The sequence below is a fragment of the Syngnathus floridae genome, chromosome 4, assembly GCF_059516105.1.
Source record: "Syngnathus floridae isolate MCC-2025c chromosome 4, RoL_Sflo_1.0, whole genome shotgun sequence".
Classification (NCBI taxonomy): domain Eukaryota; kingdom Metazoa; phylum Chordata; class Actinopteri; order Syngnathiformes; family Syngnathidae; genus Syngnathus; species Syngnathus floridae.
This window is the reverse complement of record NC_142416.1, coordinates 18,520,586-18,535,158: the sequence shown is the minus strand read 5'-3', so window position 1 is coordinate 18,535,158 and position 14,573 is coordinate 18,520,586. Positions and strand designations below refer to the sequence as shown.

Below are 14,573 nucleotides of genomic sequence, written 5' to 3'. Positions count from 1 at the left end.
TGAAATAATAGTGGCTTGGGCTGGAATTTAAAGTCATACCTCCGGGCGAAAACTGGAGTGCACACAGAATGAAAGTGTAAAATGTTTTTTAATGTATATTTAACAACAAATCCCCTTGTGACTATTGATGTTTGGTCTCAGAAGAATCCGCTTCTCTCCAATATCTGAGGGCATGAAATCAAACCCCTCACACTTATTTCTCAGTTTTTTTTTTCTTCCTCAGTGTCTCTTTCGCTTTCTCTCTTTAAACATTTATCTTCTGTTTCTCCTTACAGGCCCCTTTGTGCTTTGTGATGTTGATTTTTTTTTTTTCAGCTTTTGGTGCGCCGTGGTCGCCATTTATCTTTCATAGATGCCAGCAGCTAGGAACGCGGGAAATGTTTTCATATCAATGTGACTAATTGTCGTAAGCTTGTGTTTATTCCCTTGATGTCGCTTGTGCCTGCTCTCAGAGGAACCTTTGTGTGCACCATTTTCATCAGTTGGGTATTAGTTGTTAAACTGTTACAGAGCGCAGATAAGAACTTGAGGCATGGCGGGCATATTTTTCTCTTCCTGCGCAATTTGTTTAAAAATGAGAAAGCTTGATATCTCCCAACTAGGGATGGGATCTTCAATTTAGAATATTATCCAAGTCCCACTGGAGAAATTCAAGCCTTTCCCAAGCATTTCAGAAGATAAATGCACCGTTTGGAAATGTCAAACATGAGCACATTTGTCAATTGGTATTTATGTCCCGTATTATAGCAAAGCTACTATGAACTCCCTTAGACCTTTTGGTTCGCACGGTTTTGATGATCCCAAGGTGCGGTGTTGTATGAAGGAAGTCGGACACGAGAGTTCACAACCTTAACAAAAGAGTTCAGCGACGAACTACTAGTGTACGAACCCAGGGTCATGTCGCTAACATAGGAACGGATTTTTGGTAAAGCAAAGGAACCTTCGCATTCACAGACCAAGCAAAAAATAAACAAATGCCAAAAGCAGAAAAAGCTGCTAGTTTTTGCCACTTCTGGGCTTTCCTCCAACTGCCAATCAATAATGCTTCTTTTTTTTTTCCTTTCTGGTGTCTCTTCTAGGATGCTGCGGGCAAGGTGCTGGACCGCTGGACCATCATGTCCCGGGAAGAGGAGATCATCACCCTGCAGCAGTTTTTGCGCTTCGGTGAGACCAAATCCATCGTGGAGCTGATGGCCATTCAGGAGAAGGAAGGACAGGCAGTCACTGTTCCTTCCGCCAAGACCGACTCCGGGATTAGGACGTTCATTGAGAGCAACAACAGGACGCGCAGTCCGGGACTGCTTACGCATTTAGAGAACAGCAGCCCGTCTAGCATTCACCATTTTGAGAATATCCCCAACAGCTTAGCCTTCCTTCTACCTTTCCAGTACATCAACCCCGTGTCCGCCCCTATGCTCGGCTTGCCCCCCAACGGGCTGCCGATGGAACAATCCGCTCTCCGGCTTCGGGAGCCTAGCTTGCCCAACCAAGTGGAACAGGTGGAGACAAGCGAGTCGGACATTTCCATGTCGCCCTTCCGTACCGGCCAGAGTCCGAGCCGCGGACCGCTCGGCGCTATGAACAACATCGAACCCAAGACGGAGTCGAGCAACAGGGCGTCGCCCATCTCGCCGTCTCCGTCCCTGCAGCAGGCTCAACAGCAGCTGAGCCAGCAGCAACGGGAGCAGGGTCAGCAGCAGTCCCAAAACCAGTCTCAGCAACCTAACACACTGAGCGACCACCAGGGTCACCACCACTTTGTCAAGGAAGAGCAGTCCAAGTGCATCAGTCACACTCCGTTCTCCTCCAAATTGCACCGCATGCGCCGCATGGCCTCCACCCCTCGCAAAGGCCGCGTGTGCTGCAACTCTTGCGGAAAGACCTTCTACGACAAAGGCACGCTTAAGATACACTACAATGCGGTGCACCTGAAGATCAAACACCGCTGTACGATCGAGGGTTGCAATATGGTCTTCAGCTCCCTGCGCAGCCGCAACCGTCACAGCGCCAACCCGAATCCCCGGCTGCACATGCCGATGCTGCGCAACAATCGCGACAAGGACCTCATCCGTGCCAACTCCAACTCCGGTACACCAGTCATCTCAAGTACCAAAAACGGTGGCTTCACACTTACCAGCCCTGGCAGGCCACCGCTGGGCTTCACCACTCCACCAGTAGATCCTATGCTTCAGTCCCCGCTGCAAAGCCCATTGGTGTTCCCCTCTCTTAAGTCTGTGCAGCCAGTTCAACCTGTGCCTCCGTTCTATCGTACGCTACTCTCCCAGGCGGACCTAGTTAGTCCACCGGTTTCACTGCAAACCAGCCCCATTTTGCCCACCACCACCAACAGCACCACACTGATGGACCAGCAACAGCAGATGCTGGCCGCGGCCGTGGCTTCGCACAATAATATCCACGCGTCCGAAATGGGAGCCACGTCTCACGGCGTCAACACGTCCGGTGGCAATCAGGAGGCCACGACGGGCCCCGCTGACCCCATGCCCAAGAAAAAGCCTCGTAAATCCAGCATGCCCGTGAAGATTGAGAAGGAAGTGATCGACGTGGGGGATGTCTACGAAGACAAAGACGAGGATGACGATGATCATATCAACCACAATCACCACCACCACCATTCCACACCGCTCCTTTACAATACGCACATCAAAATGAACGGAAACTACAGCAACAACAACGGCGGCGGCGGCACGGGGAACCACAGCGGCGATAGCGGCCAGCAATCCCCTTCCCAAGATGAGATGAGCCCCGGCATAACTTTGCGTGGCATGATGAGACAAAGCGAAGACGAATGCCGAGAGGGGGCTGGCAGCGACGGCAGGGGTGAGCTCCGAGGCTCCAGCGACCTACGCTGTATGGACAGCTACACCTCGGAGGACCAAGACCACGAAAGAGACTTTGAGAACGAGTCAGAAACCTCAGACTCCAAATTCTATTACCGGGACGACATGATGGATGTGGAGGAACAACAGAAACACTCGAAAAGCGACAAAGACCACAACGACGATGGCCGCGAAGAAGGCCATTTGAGGAAAGAAATTGAAGGCAAGGATCACCTTTCGCCATCCCCTCACCAGGACTCCATCAAGGTCAAGGAAGAACTCAACGACCCAACTTACGACATGTTCTGCATGAGCCAGTACGGCCTCTACAACGGAGGCATGGCGGCGGCCGCCGCTGCCGCCGCCAGCATGGCCGCCCTTCACGGGAGCTTCATCTCCTCGATGGGCTACGGCGCCAGCCCGCCCAAGTTCCCCACTTCCCAATCGCCTGACGGAGACCCGTGCTCCAGTCCGGACCCCAAGATCTGCTACGTGTGCAAGAAGAGCTTCAAAAGCTCCTACAGCATGAAACTGCACTACAAGAACGTCCACCTCAAAGAGATGCACGTGTGCACTGTGGCTGGCTGCAACGCCGCCTTCCCTTCCCGGCGGAGTCGAGACAGGTCAGTTCTTGATAATTACTTTCTTGTATCGTCACGAGTATGATCTTGAACGGTCTTTATCGCGCAAAACTGCTGCATCAGAGCCGTAACAGAAAATCTGGCACCAACCCGCCTTCCGAATCATTGCATCCAGAAAGATGAATGCATAATATGAAACAATCGTTGATTGAAACCCAAGATACTGCCAGCCTCCGTTATGGCTCTGTTGCTTCCTCCAAAAAATGAAATACTCGCATCATGCCATTCAGTAACGTATCAACTGAATCGTGACCCACGAAAAGACGTTTTTCATTTCAAAAGTCTATTATATACACCAGCATATTATAGTGCCGGCTAGCTAGCTGCTAGTTAGTCTCAAATGTAAATAAATGAATAAATAAGCTCAATTCCGTGACATCTGCTCCCCGTCAAGTTGGGAAGAGGCAGATGTCAGCATGACTCACACACACGCATACTTACGCATACACAGTAACACTCCAGCCTCCAGCTGCAGTTTTGTTTACCTGCCCTCTCTCCTCCCGCCTTGTCGCAGAGGTGAAGGCGCGTGCATTAGCATTGACAGCTGTTAGTCAAACCGCTGCATTTATTAGCACGTCAGGGGGAAGGTGAACAGAGACCCCGGGCTTGTTAACACGTAGCGGTCCCCCGCCCCGCCGCAGATCATACAGTACGTCCACGGTAGCAGCACGGGGGGAGCACGGCCGGGCCACATCGATGGCGTGTGGAACGCGCGGCGCATCGTTGTTGCCACAGGCGGGTGCGCACCCGTGGACAGAATACAAAGCAGTATCTTTGGGGGGAATATAAGAGACTGACCTTTTGGGTGTTGACGTCAAGCTTCTAGCATAGCTGCCATCGTTGTATTTTAGCATTTTCCCCCAAAACAATTTTTAAGTCTTTGCTATGGTCTACGTTTTTTTGGGGGGACTTAGCCAGAGATGTTAATATTGTCTCCACAAAAAAAACAGGGCACTCCAAAATAATTTTGTCATGTAAGTGAAGGGACATGAATTAAAAACATTATGCTAAAAGCTCCTTTTTTTCACTCTGTGCTAATACGACAAACTGTTTAAATCTACCAAGGAATAATTTCTTAACATACCTCTAAAATATGGCTTTACTGTTCTCGGAGGGGGATATATTCCTGAGAGCATATGGGACATATTATTCAAAAGAGTTTTACAAGATGAGGAATATGCGGGCTCTCGTCGTCTCCGTCCCTTGATAGCGCGCTAATGACATAATGCACGTTTGCGTGTAACGACGGCAATAAAACGCCAAGGCGATGCGCTTGTTTTCATAAAACCCATTTAAGTCCAAAGAGATTAGGAAATGTTGACATAACAATGCCCGTTATTACTTTTAACGGAGATAAATCAGGTTCCATTCTTCTCGCCGCTAATTTTATTTACAGCCAATTGTGCGGCAATAACAGCTAATTGGCACTCGTTTCTGCCGGTTCGCCTCGGCAATTAATATAAAAGGTCCACTGGCCTGCGTGTTAGTCTTGCCTTTTAAAATCTTGCAATATGGAAGTGTTAGGCTGCATCTAATTTTTAACGCAATGCAGTGTGAAACAAAGACGACTCTTGCGCTCGGATTACCGTATTTTTTTCCAAATATTAGCCCCGTCCGGCGAGTTAAAAACGATTCCTTATTTACCGCGGGGAGTTGGAAGAGGACGCCGTGTGATTAAGTGCAGCAAAGCGTCATCATTATTAGACCCGTTCATGTAGACACCAGTTATTCATCTCGTTTTAATTTAGCATATTTTTAGCCTTCGCTTAGGTACTTGAACTTGTTCTTTCCTCGCCGCATCGTTCCGGCGGGCCGGTCCCTCGTCGCGGCAACGGAGAGAGAGAGTGAAGGTTAATTATGTTGGAGAGCGCACCCCGTCTTCGTCCCCCCTCGGTCCACACGGGATGCGAGGGGCCCTGTAAGCGCTCCTTCGCAGTCTGTTTGTTCTTCATCGCTCTCCCTTTTATGTTACTTATAGGAGGGGGGGACGATTTGAATCGGAAAAATTCTTTGAAGAAAATGCCAAATCTCGACTACTGAGTTCATTCATATTGTAAAACAACAAGAAATTCATTGCATCATAGAAATCCATTGAAATCACAATGAATCGAAACGAATTGTTCTTGAATCGTATTCCGCTTTATGTATCGAGTTACAAATCGTCTTATTGGAGAGATGCGCAACCTTATTATTCATTTTATAATAGTTCTCATTAAATACAACTTGTGATGCATTGTGAGGATCTAAGAGAATGCACAAAGAGGTTGACATCATCCAGAGCGTTCTATTTCCAAGTCACACGCAAGACTTAAGTCGTAGCTCTTCATCATAGCTGGCACGGCGGGGAAAACCAGCAGAGGGAAACGATAAATATCATTAAAATCCACGTCCTCCCACTTGCGCCGAAACCTGAGAACAAAGCCCCAACGACAGCAAAGAGGCCAGTGTCGGACTCGACACAATCAAGAAGAGCTCGAAAAATGATTAACGTCGGGGCGGGACAGGTGGAAATGTTCCTTTCTGGCTTTCTTCGTTCTCTTCCTCCTCTGCATAGTCCAAAAAAAAAAAGCGAGAAGCTGACCAGGAGGAAGAGAGGCGAATTTGGAAGTGAGCTAATCAGAGCGATGGAGGGGGTGGGACATGTGGGCAGAATGTCCAAATCTGATAAATGAGGAGATTAGTGCACTGTGCAGGTGGATTCTGATTTCTGAAAAAATAAATATATCTTTTTTGAAATTATCAGATTTTTTTTTCTGTAGCTCTGTGTGTGTATAGTTTGAAATTTACAAATCCATTTAATTTTAGTATCGGGGTCACATTTGGGGAAAGACGTGTTATGAGAATTAAGTTGACTTTCCTTTTGAACTTTTTTTTATTTTGAAAATTAATAAATCTATTACTTTTTCATTTTTTTCCCATCTTTATTTTCAAACAAAAACATTCTCGTAAAAATAGACAATTGACCAGTGTGGCCCTGATACTTCAAAGTCAAAGTCAAAAGTCAAAGTCAATACTGATGTGTTTATATAATTTTGGTGATTTTCTTTCAACATAATAAATATGGTGACGTTTTGAAAGGGGCTACTGCAGACTCACTTTGAGCTTATTAGCAGTGAAGGTGTTGTTGTCTTTCAAACCCCAAAATAGGGGCCGCCTACCCGAGCATCACTAACAGCATTGCCATTTTTAAAATTTAAAAAAATAATAATAATAATAATCCCAACAGTGGTGTCCCATGAACATCAGACTCATTTTGGCGCTAAGCTAAAACACGTTAGCCGCCGCTCATCCCTCTTTTTTTGATGCGCCATATTGCTCAGCACAGTTCCACACTCTCACGGCATGTTGACGATGCTCGAGTGGACGGGCTCGCGTTTGCCCGGAAAAGGGTCCCTCAAATGAATGTATTTCTACCTCTTGCAGGACAATGTCGGATAGGGAAGTAAATAATTAAAGGAAAGGGACCCTTTTTGACTGCACCAACCCTGCCACTGCTGGTAAGCTCGACTTATCCATTGTGACTCCATACAGTATGTGCCCATCTGTGTATTTTTTTTTTTTTGGACTTTGATTTGTCACCTCCCTGCATGGAACTCCCTTACATGTAAAGGTGTCTCGGTTATGGTGGGCCTTGGCTTCCTGTCTGTTGCAGTTTTTGTATTGTGACAAGTGTATGCCCCCCCTTATAAAGTCTGGTAAACTATTAAGGCAAAGCAAAAGCATTGATTTTTTTTTTCCTTCAGGCATTTTGCACCCCTTGGCATGGCTTTTTGTATGCTAAAAAAAAATCCCATCCTGGCATCATCATATCAAGCACGCTGTATTAAAAATACAAAAAAAATAAAAATGTTGAACTTAATTAAAGCCAGAGCGACACGAACAAATGCCGCCATGGCCTACTGCTAATACGCTATCCAGTTCCCCCTTGATTATCACATTACAGCGGCTCGAATCAATTGATAAACTCCCATTCAATATGCCGCGACTATTTAATTGAGTCACAGTCTATTGGATTTGAGCGCCGTGCACGCTGCAGACATGCTGACAGCAGTAAACGCTGTCAGGATGCACTCTTGTTCTCGCTCGCTCTGTCTGCGCTACGCTACGCTAAGAAGCGCTGCCTTCGTCCTTAGACATCGGCAATGATCCTTTCATCTGTTATTTCCTAAGGCAGCGCTTCTCATTTATTTTTTTGCTACAGAAGAAAATATTTCCTGCACCCCTCTATACTCTATGAATAGTTAATAATTTGTCTATAGAATATTTCAATTGTATCAATTTTCGCTACTGCCACCTACTGTAGTGGATGAGCAATTACGCTATTTTAGTCTGGCGGGTTTAAAGTGGAGGACATTTGAGGAATTGAACGACCGAACGTGAACGATTGATACTCATTGCGGTTTGTTTTTGTTTCTTTGCGTCAGGCACAGCTCCAACATTAACCTGCACCGCAAACTGCTGACCAAAGAGCTGGACGACATTGTCCTGGACCCCCAACTCACGCCACTGCCCAAGGACTTTGGAGCCGAGTTACTGGCCAAGATTTACGCCGGGCACCACCACCACATGGCTTTGGACCCCATGGGCGGGATGGCTTTCCGAGGCCTCGGCCCCGCCGCCCTGATGCGAGGCGAGCGTTCCCCCACGGGCAACGAGTACCCTCGGCACCCTCTCCATCAAGACCTGAAGAACAACCACCACCACCATCACCTCGGCGGCTTCCCCCGAGGCGGGCCGGACGACTACGTGGTCCTGGACCTGAGCACCGCGTCCATCGTCCAATCCGGCGGCAGCATCCACTCCTCGCACGAGTCGGACGAGGGCAGCGACGAAGGCATCCTATTGGACGACCTGGAGGAGGACGAGGAGGATGACGACGAGGGCAACAGCGAAGGGGAGGACTGCCGTGGCGGCCGCCAGGACGAAAGCGGGGAAAAGAGCGGACTGGCGCGCTCGGAGTCCCCGTACCGCCTCACGTCGGAGAACGGCGGCGGGGGCGGGATCGTGTGCAACATTTGCCAGAAAATGTACAGCAACAAGGGGACGCTGCGTGTGCACTACAAGACGGTGCACCTGCGCGAGATGCACAAATGCAAGGTGGCCGGCTGCAACATGGTCTTCAGCTCCGTACGCAGCCGAAACAGACACTCGCAGAACCCCAACCTGCACAAGAACATGCCCTTCGCTACACTCATAGGCTAAAATCCTCCTCCTCCTCCAGCACCGCCCACCACCGAAAAAAAAAAACTTTCGGAATGACTCCAGCGAGGACTTCCTGCTTCATGATCGGAAAAAAAACTCGTTTTGTTCGTTGGAGTTTCATGAACCCACCCCTCCCTTCTGGTTTTCTCTCCAAAGAATCTATCAAACCTCTTATTTGTGACCTTGCCTGCAGACAAGATAGTATTGAGGAAAAAAAAAAAAAAACTTGTTGTATTTGTGTAATGATAGCTTTTAAATGAACCCCCTCTTGAAACGGAGGGGAAAAGCATGACAGCTTCATTTGTAAATAACGTCCCCGAGAGGCTTTTTGGTGTAAAAGACTTGTGATGATTTTTTTTCTTTTTTTTGGGGGGGCCTTCTCTCGCTTATGGTTTTATGTTACAGTCCAGTACAATACTTCCAGCTATAGGCAAGAAAGAGGTAGCATCCAACCTATCTTGAGTCATTTTATCACTATGGGCGGGAAAAAAAAATAAAAAATCATGTGAATTACTTTGTTAGATATTCCAAGGTGGCCGGCATGCTCTTTGAGGCTCCTACACTGATATTCTGTTTTTCGATTTATTTTTTTTCCTCAGTTTTTTTCCCCTTACATGTTTATGAGCTTTATTAGTCTACGTTTCAGTTTTTTGCACTTTGCATCTATACAAGGGGGATGTGTAATATAAAATACAAGTGAGGACTTCTTTGCAATGGTGAGCGAAGCCATGTGTCGTTTGATGCGAAACTAACAAAGGCGCCGGTCTTTTTTTTTTTTTTTTGCACGTGGCCAAATGTAAAATAATACAAATGAGACGATTCCCGTACGATCAACTGCATTCACAGATTCTCAAACGAGAGCCGTCCTCACTCGATGGATTCGGAATAAAATCGTCCTTTCAATGGGACCAAACTAAAAAGCTCTTTTTTTTATATCAACGTACTTAAAACCCCATTCGACTGATATGATGCACTTGAGTCTTAAAAATGATTTTACTGTGACATCGGTTGCAAATCTGTGAAAACTAACACACACCTACACACACACACACGTCTTATGGTACAATTGCATCCAGTGGTCCAAGTAGCCAAGGGAACGGGGTATTTATTGGTGGGTAGAGATGTGTTAATTAAGTCCAGTATTTTTTCCTTTTTTTTTTTTTTTTAATTCGAAAAAAAAAATCCTCCTTGGTTTTAACAGTGTCTGAGCAACGTCATGTGTTACTATACAACAGTCTTTTTTTTTGTCTTTCTTGACTTGGTGCTACACAAAGAAGGACGAAATATGCAGTGTTACGTATGTACAGTATTTACAAGGCCTCCTACCCATTTGTTTCGTAGTAAGTACTCACCACGAGTAATAAAATATCAAGTCCCCAAAATGTTTAGAATTGCCTATATTTATCGAATATACCGCAAAGTATGATTCTAAAACTATTAGCATTTCAAACACATTGAAAGTCTTACATATGAAAAAAATATTGCACCGGAAGAGCATGTTGGTATCACTTTTGCAATTGTCAAGAAATTACAAGATGGTTTGTAAGCTTGAACTTTTGAAAAGTAACTCAACTGAAACTTCAACTCTTGCCCAACATACAAAGATGTTACATCACAACATCCAGTACACAGTATTCACTCGTTACTACTTTCCCATTTGCTGGGATTCGGAGGACCCTCAATTGATACCATATATATCAAATCGGAATATCACTGAATCGAATTTTCCCACTTTAACTCATTCACTACCAATGATAGCTATAGACGTCAGATATCTATTTTAACTGGGCTGGCAGTGAACGAGTTCAAATGGACCTGCTTGAGTGTTTAACATCATTTTCTGTCCGTTAAATCAATCTGTACTCAAATGAATCCTTTCAATTCAATTATTTTCATTTAGTCTGTAAATTCCACCCAGCTGAACGAGGAGGACTGTTCATTACTGTTGTCACGTCACTGAGCGAGTGCTTAAGTTCTTAATGTAGCTCACGCGAGATCAGATTGGTTTGTATAGATGCTTCTTTATTTTTTTTGTGATTTTTTTTTTTTTAAGGCCCGTCTGAATTTGAACTGGAACCTGTGAAAAGTCACCAGTCTTAAAAAACAATAATAAAAAATGTTGTAAATTCATATTGCTGATGTTTTGTGCCAATCATGCTTTAACGTTTTTTAGGTAGTACACTTAAGGACCTGCGTATATGTCTTAAAAAGAGTCACAGCCACGCGGCAATGCAAAGCGGGATGTATTTTGTGTGCTTTGCCGGGAAGAAAATGGTGATTTTAGAAAACTCGTCGACACTGCAAAAAGTTACCGAAAAATGTGTTTCCCTTTTGCAGAAAAGAGGGAGGAGAAGTGGTCCTCATTCATTCCAAAAAAATCAATTCTTATTTTTTGTTTGTTTCTGTATCATAACTGTCCATGTTTAGTTTTTTTGTTTGTTTTTGCATAAAATGCATAAGGGTTTTGGGATGTAAATGGAATTTTATTCATATTTTGTCCAAATACCTCTTGTAATTTGTATCAGAATTCTTGTACAATTTTTATATTAAAGATTTATCAGTCACTGGCATTTTGTCACTGGACCTTCATTTGGCTTTTTGTATGTTGCTGCACAAAATACACACACACACACTAAGGTGTCAATCAGAGTGTGATATTTCAGCACCTTTTCTAGGGCCCTTTAATTACCTAAAGATAAAAGTCCTCGGGGAACAGGCTATCTTGACCAATTAGTGGACGATTAGATTAAAAGCGTTGCTAAAAGGCTAAGCGGAATGAGGCAATGCCGCTGCTGGTGTTTGCAAGTTAGCAGGATGGTCACTGGAGGTGGCAAATAGCGCAGAATGACTTCAATTCAGACTATGAAAATGACACATATATATATATATATATATATATAATTTCATTATTATTTATTTTCTATTGTTTTATTATATTTTATTATATATGTATATAAAATTTTATTATTATTTATTATTTTATTTGTATATACATATAGAATTTAATTTTATTTTATTATATATATATATATATATATATATATATATATATATATATATATATATATATATATATATAATATACAATTATTTTATAATCAATTTGTGAGTAATAGTACAGTAACATTTAATTCAGTGTAAATACAAACACTCAGGCACATACACACACATACACACATCTGCATCTAGTGACTAATGCGTGGCAATCAATTTCCATCCCGAACTAACTGAATGTAACTGATTGAAACTAGATGACAAAGAACAAGAATTTAGAAGACAAATTTAGAAATACAGTCCACCGTCACTGATTTAATCCCCGAGGTATTCACTCACATGCCAGAGTGCGATCCAAAAGACGACTCTGAGCCGACACACTTGATTTTCCATCTGAAAAGTAAACTTTAAGATAATTTTCTCCTGCCTAACATGACCCCCCCCTGCTAGGTGTCATTGATTTAGTTCTACACCAGTGAGGTCTGCAATGCTGGCTAATGCTATTGACGAGCCATCAGTCTTGTCCAGAAGTGTGGAGGCTTGCAGCTCTCCTCCTTCCAAAGAAGAGCGAGGAAGGAGATGAGGGGAGAAAGAGGAGGAGAACTGGGAGGGGAGGAGGGAACATCAATGGACAGTGATGGAGAGCGGGGAAGAGGGCGAAGATGCAAGCGCAGCACGCAACACTCACACACCCTGTCCATGGTTTGGGAACACTAAATTAGAAAAAAGACAAAAGGGATGAGGAGAGGGAGAAACTGTAAACAGCCGCATCGATCCAACTAGTGTCGGGCAATTCAAAGCATTAGCGGCCCGTTTCGAGACGCACTCGGGTGAGCAGGAAAAGTTTGCAGCAACAACACGCCGGCGAGAAACACGCTTGAGGAGACGCCAGATCGTAACAAAAATAAATTCACTCGATTCCCGCCTTTAATCGTCTTAAAAAAGCCGTTGCCTCCTTTCATACGTTCGGCTAGCGCGCGAGTTAGCTCGGCTTCAACGAGGCTACGCTAGCGCGGCGGGAAACGAAGGGGTTAAGCCGGAGAGGAGAAATGAAAAAAGCCCTTTGGCAACCCTGGGACAGAGGGAACGCTGAACTCATCACAAACTCCTCGGCTGGCATCCGCCGGCGCATAATGACCCCGACAAGACGGGAATCCCTTTTAATTAAAGTGAAGGCAGATCAGTTAAGCAGATGGATGCCGACAAATATTAGGGGAAATAGAATGTTTAATGGCCTGTGCACTTATCGCCGGCTATTTTCCGCGCCCGCGCCCGAACTGATAAACAGGACGGGGAGCCTTGTTAATCAACCTTACAACCTTTAAAGCCCGAGATAAGAGAATAATTCGGGATCTTTGTAAATTAGCTTGAGATGCGGCTCGCACTCTGGGCCGAGCGGCCGGGAGAATTTCTATCAGGGTAATAGCCTTGCGCCGCCGTGGAGAACTTTCGGGGGCGCAAAGCAGGGAAGATAGTTTCCTGCCATTTGCTTGAATTTTTTTTTTTTTTTTTGGGTTGTTATTATGATTATGGTTGGGGTTTGACCCTCTTTGCTGTCTTCTTATCGGTCACACGGGAGGGTACCCGAACTCATCTACAGGGGGGAATTGGAGATGGTGGCCCGCCGGAGAAGGTTAAGGGGAAGTCTACCCCCACAAAGTCAAATTATTGACTGCGATGTATTTTTTTTTTTTTTACATAAACTGCAGTTATGATCAAATTTGTCTTTTGCCATTTTCTAATGCAATTCCCTGCTGGAAAAAACTTTATTTGGTTACGGTATGACTAATTTCGAGCACATATTTATTTGGTTACGGTATGAATAATTTCTAGCACATATTTATCTAATGTAAACCTAGAAAAATTGGTTTCGTTCTCTCGAACAAGAAACAATGACTCGGGCTTTCCTCCAAATAGCCAGCAGGAAGAGCATTATCATTTCCATGTTTTTCTTTAGGAGCGCTTCCTCCCTGGCCTCTTGAAAAATAAAAGGATGGAGGAAGAGGGGGGAGCAGATTGAAGGTAATTACAGGGAGAAACATGAACATTTATCATTGGTGCTTTGGGACTTGAAATGTTCAATCGCCCCCAAAAATCAAACCGTCGGCCATCGCGGGGCTGACGGGCGGTGATGGTAGCACAAACCCAGAGTGCTGCCATATGTTGGTCTGGCCCATGCCAGCAGCCAACGTGCTGAACAACGCACCTCGAGCCATGAAATCCGTGCCTTGGCATGAACCTCGAAGAAGTTTGCAACCAGCGCCCCCCCCCCCCCAAAAAAAGTCGCCAAATGTTTTGTCCTGACTTTCTGGTGTCAGACTGCAAACACGTTGCGGCCCATTATTGCCTCAGCGCACACACGCATAATGGTCATGGAGAACATCCCAGATTGCAATGGGTCACACCTGGTTATGCTTCTTCATCCCCCTGGCCACCCCCTCCTCTCGCTCCGCTCGCCGGTTCCCACACCGGCGGCATCTGGAAGCGATTGGCGGCAGAGTCACAGCGAGCCATAAAGCCCTCAAATGCTCGCAAAAAGGCACGCGGGCTAGAACGTCAAACAATGTTGGCCCAACGGGCTGCCAACAGACACAGCGCATCTTGAACCCGGACAAACCCCACTGCTCATTTTTTATCCGCCGTGAATTATTCCTCCCCTCCCTCCTTCACAAAGCACCACCTGGGAATGACTTTCACATTTTTAAACCCTAAATGGAATCGGGACTGATGCTTGTCCGAGTCGGTTGGACTCCCGATGGACGTGTCGCAAGCACTTTGAAGCCAGGAAAAAACATTTGAAAGAGCCACCAGATTGCCGTATGTCTACATGTAAAATCAAAGTTCTTAAAAAATATCATAAACAATGGACAATAGGAAATGGACAACATCGCTGAAGGAC

The 14,573-nt window shown here is 45.2% G+C and overlaps 2 protein-coding genes across 7 annotated transcripts in view; one reads left to right on the top strand and one right to left on the bottom strand.

The window, feature by feature from the left end:
• bnc2 (basonuclin zinc finger protein 2) overlaps positions 1-11,247 on the top strand; it is a 105,056-nt gene extending 93,809 nt beyond the window's left edge. For 3 of the 4 annotated variants that reach the window (XM_088374813.1, XM_088374811.1, XM_088374812.1), the window contains 2 exons: positions 1,080-3,460; positions 7,903-11,247. In XM_088374813.1, the coding sequence (XP_088230939.1) occupies positions 1,080-3,460; positions 7,903-8,680 (3,159 nt within the window). In that variant the 3' untranslated portion in view covers positions 8,681-11,247. Of the gene's footprint in view, positions 1-1,079; positions 3,461-6,901; positions 6,976-7,902 lie in introns of all 4 variants that reach the window. The other variant, XM_088374814.1, reaches the window with a different exon arrangement.
• Positions 1-14,573, bottom strand: part of cntln (centlein, centrosomal protein) — a 224,174-nt gene that overhangs the window by 155,633 nt on the left and 53,968 nt on the right. The gene's annotated exons all lie outside the window — the stretch shown is intronic.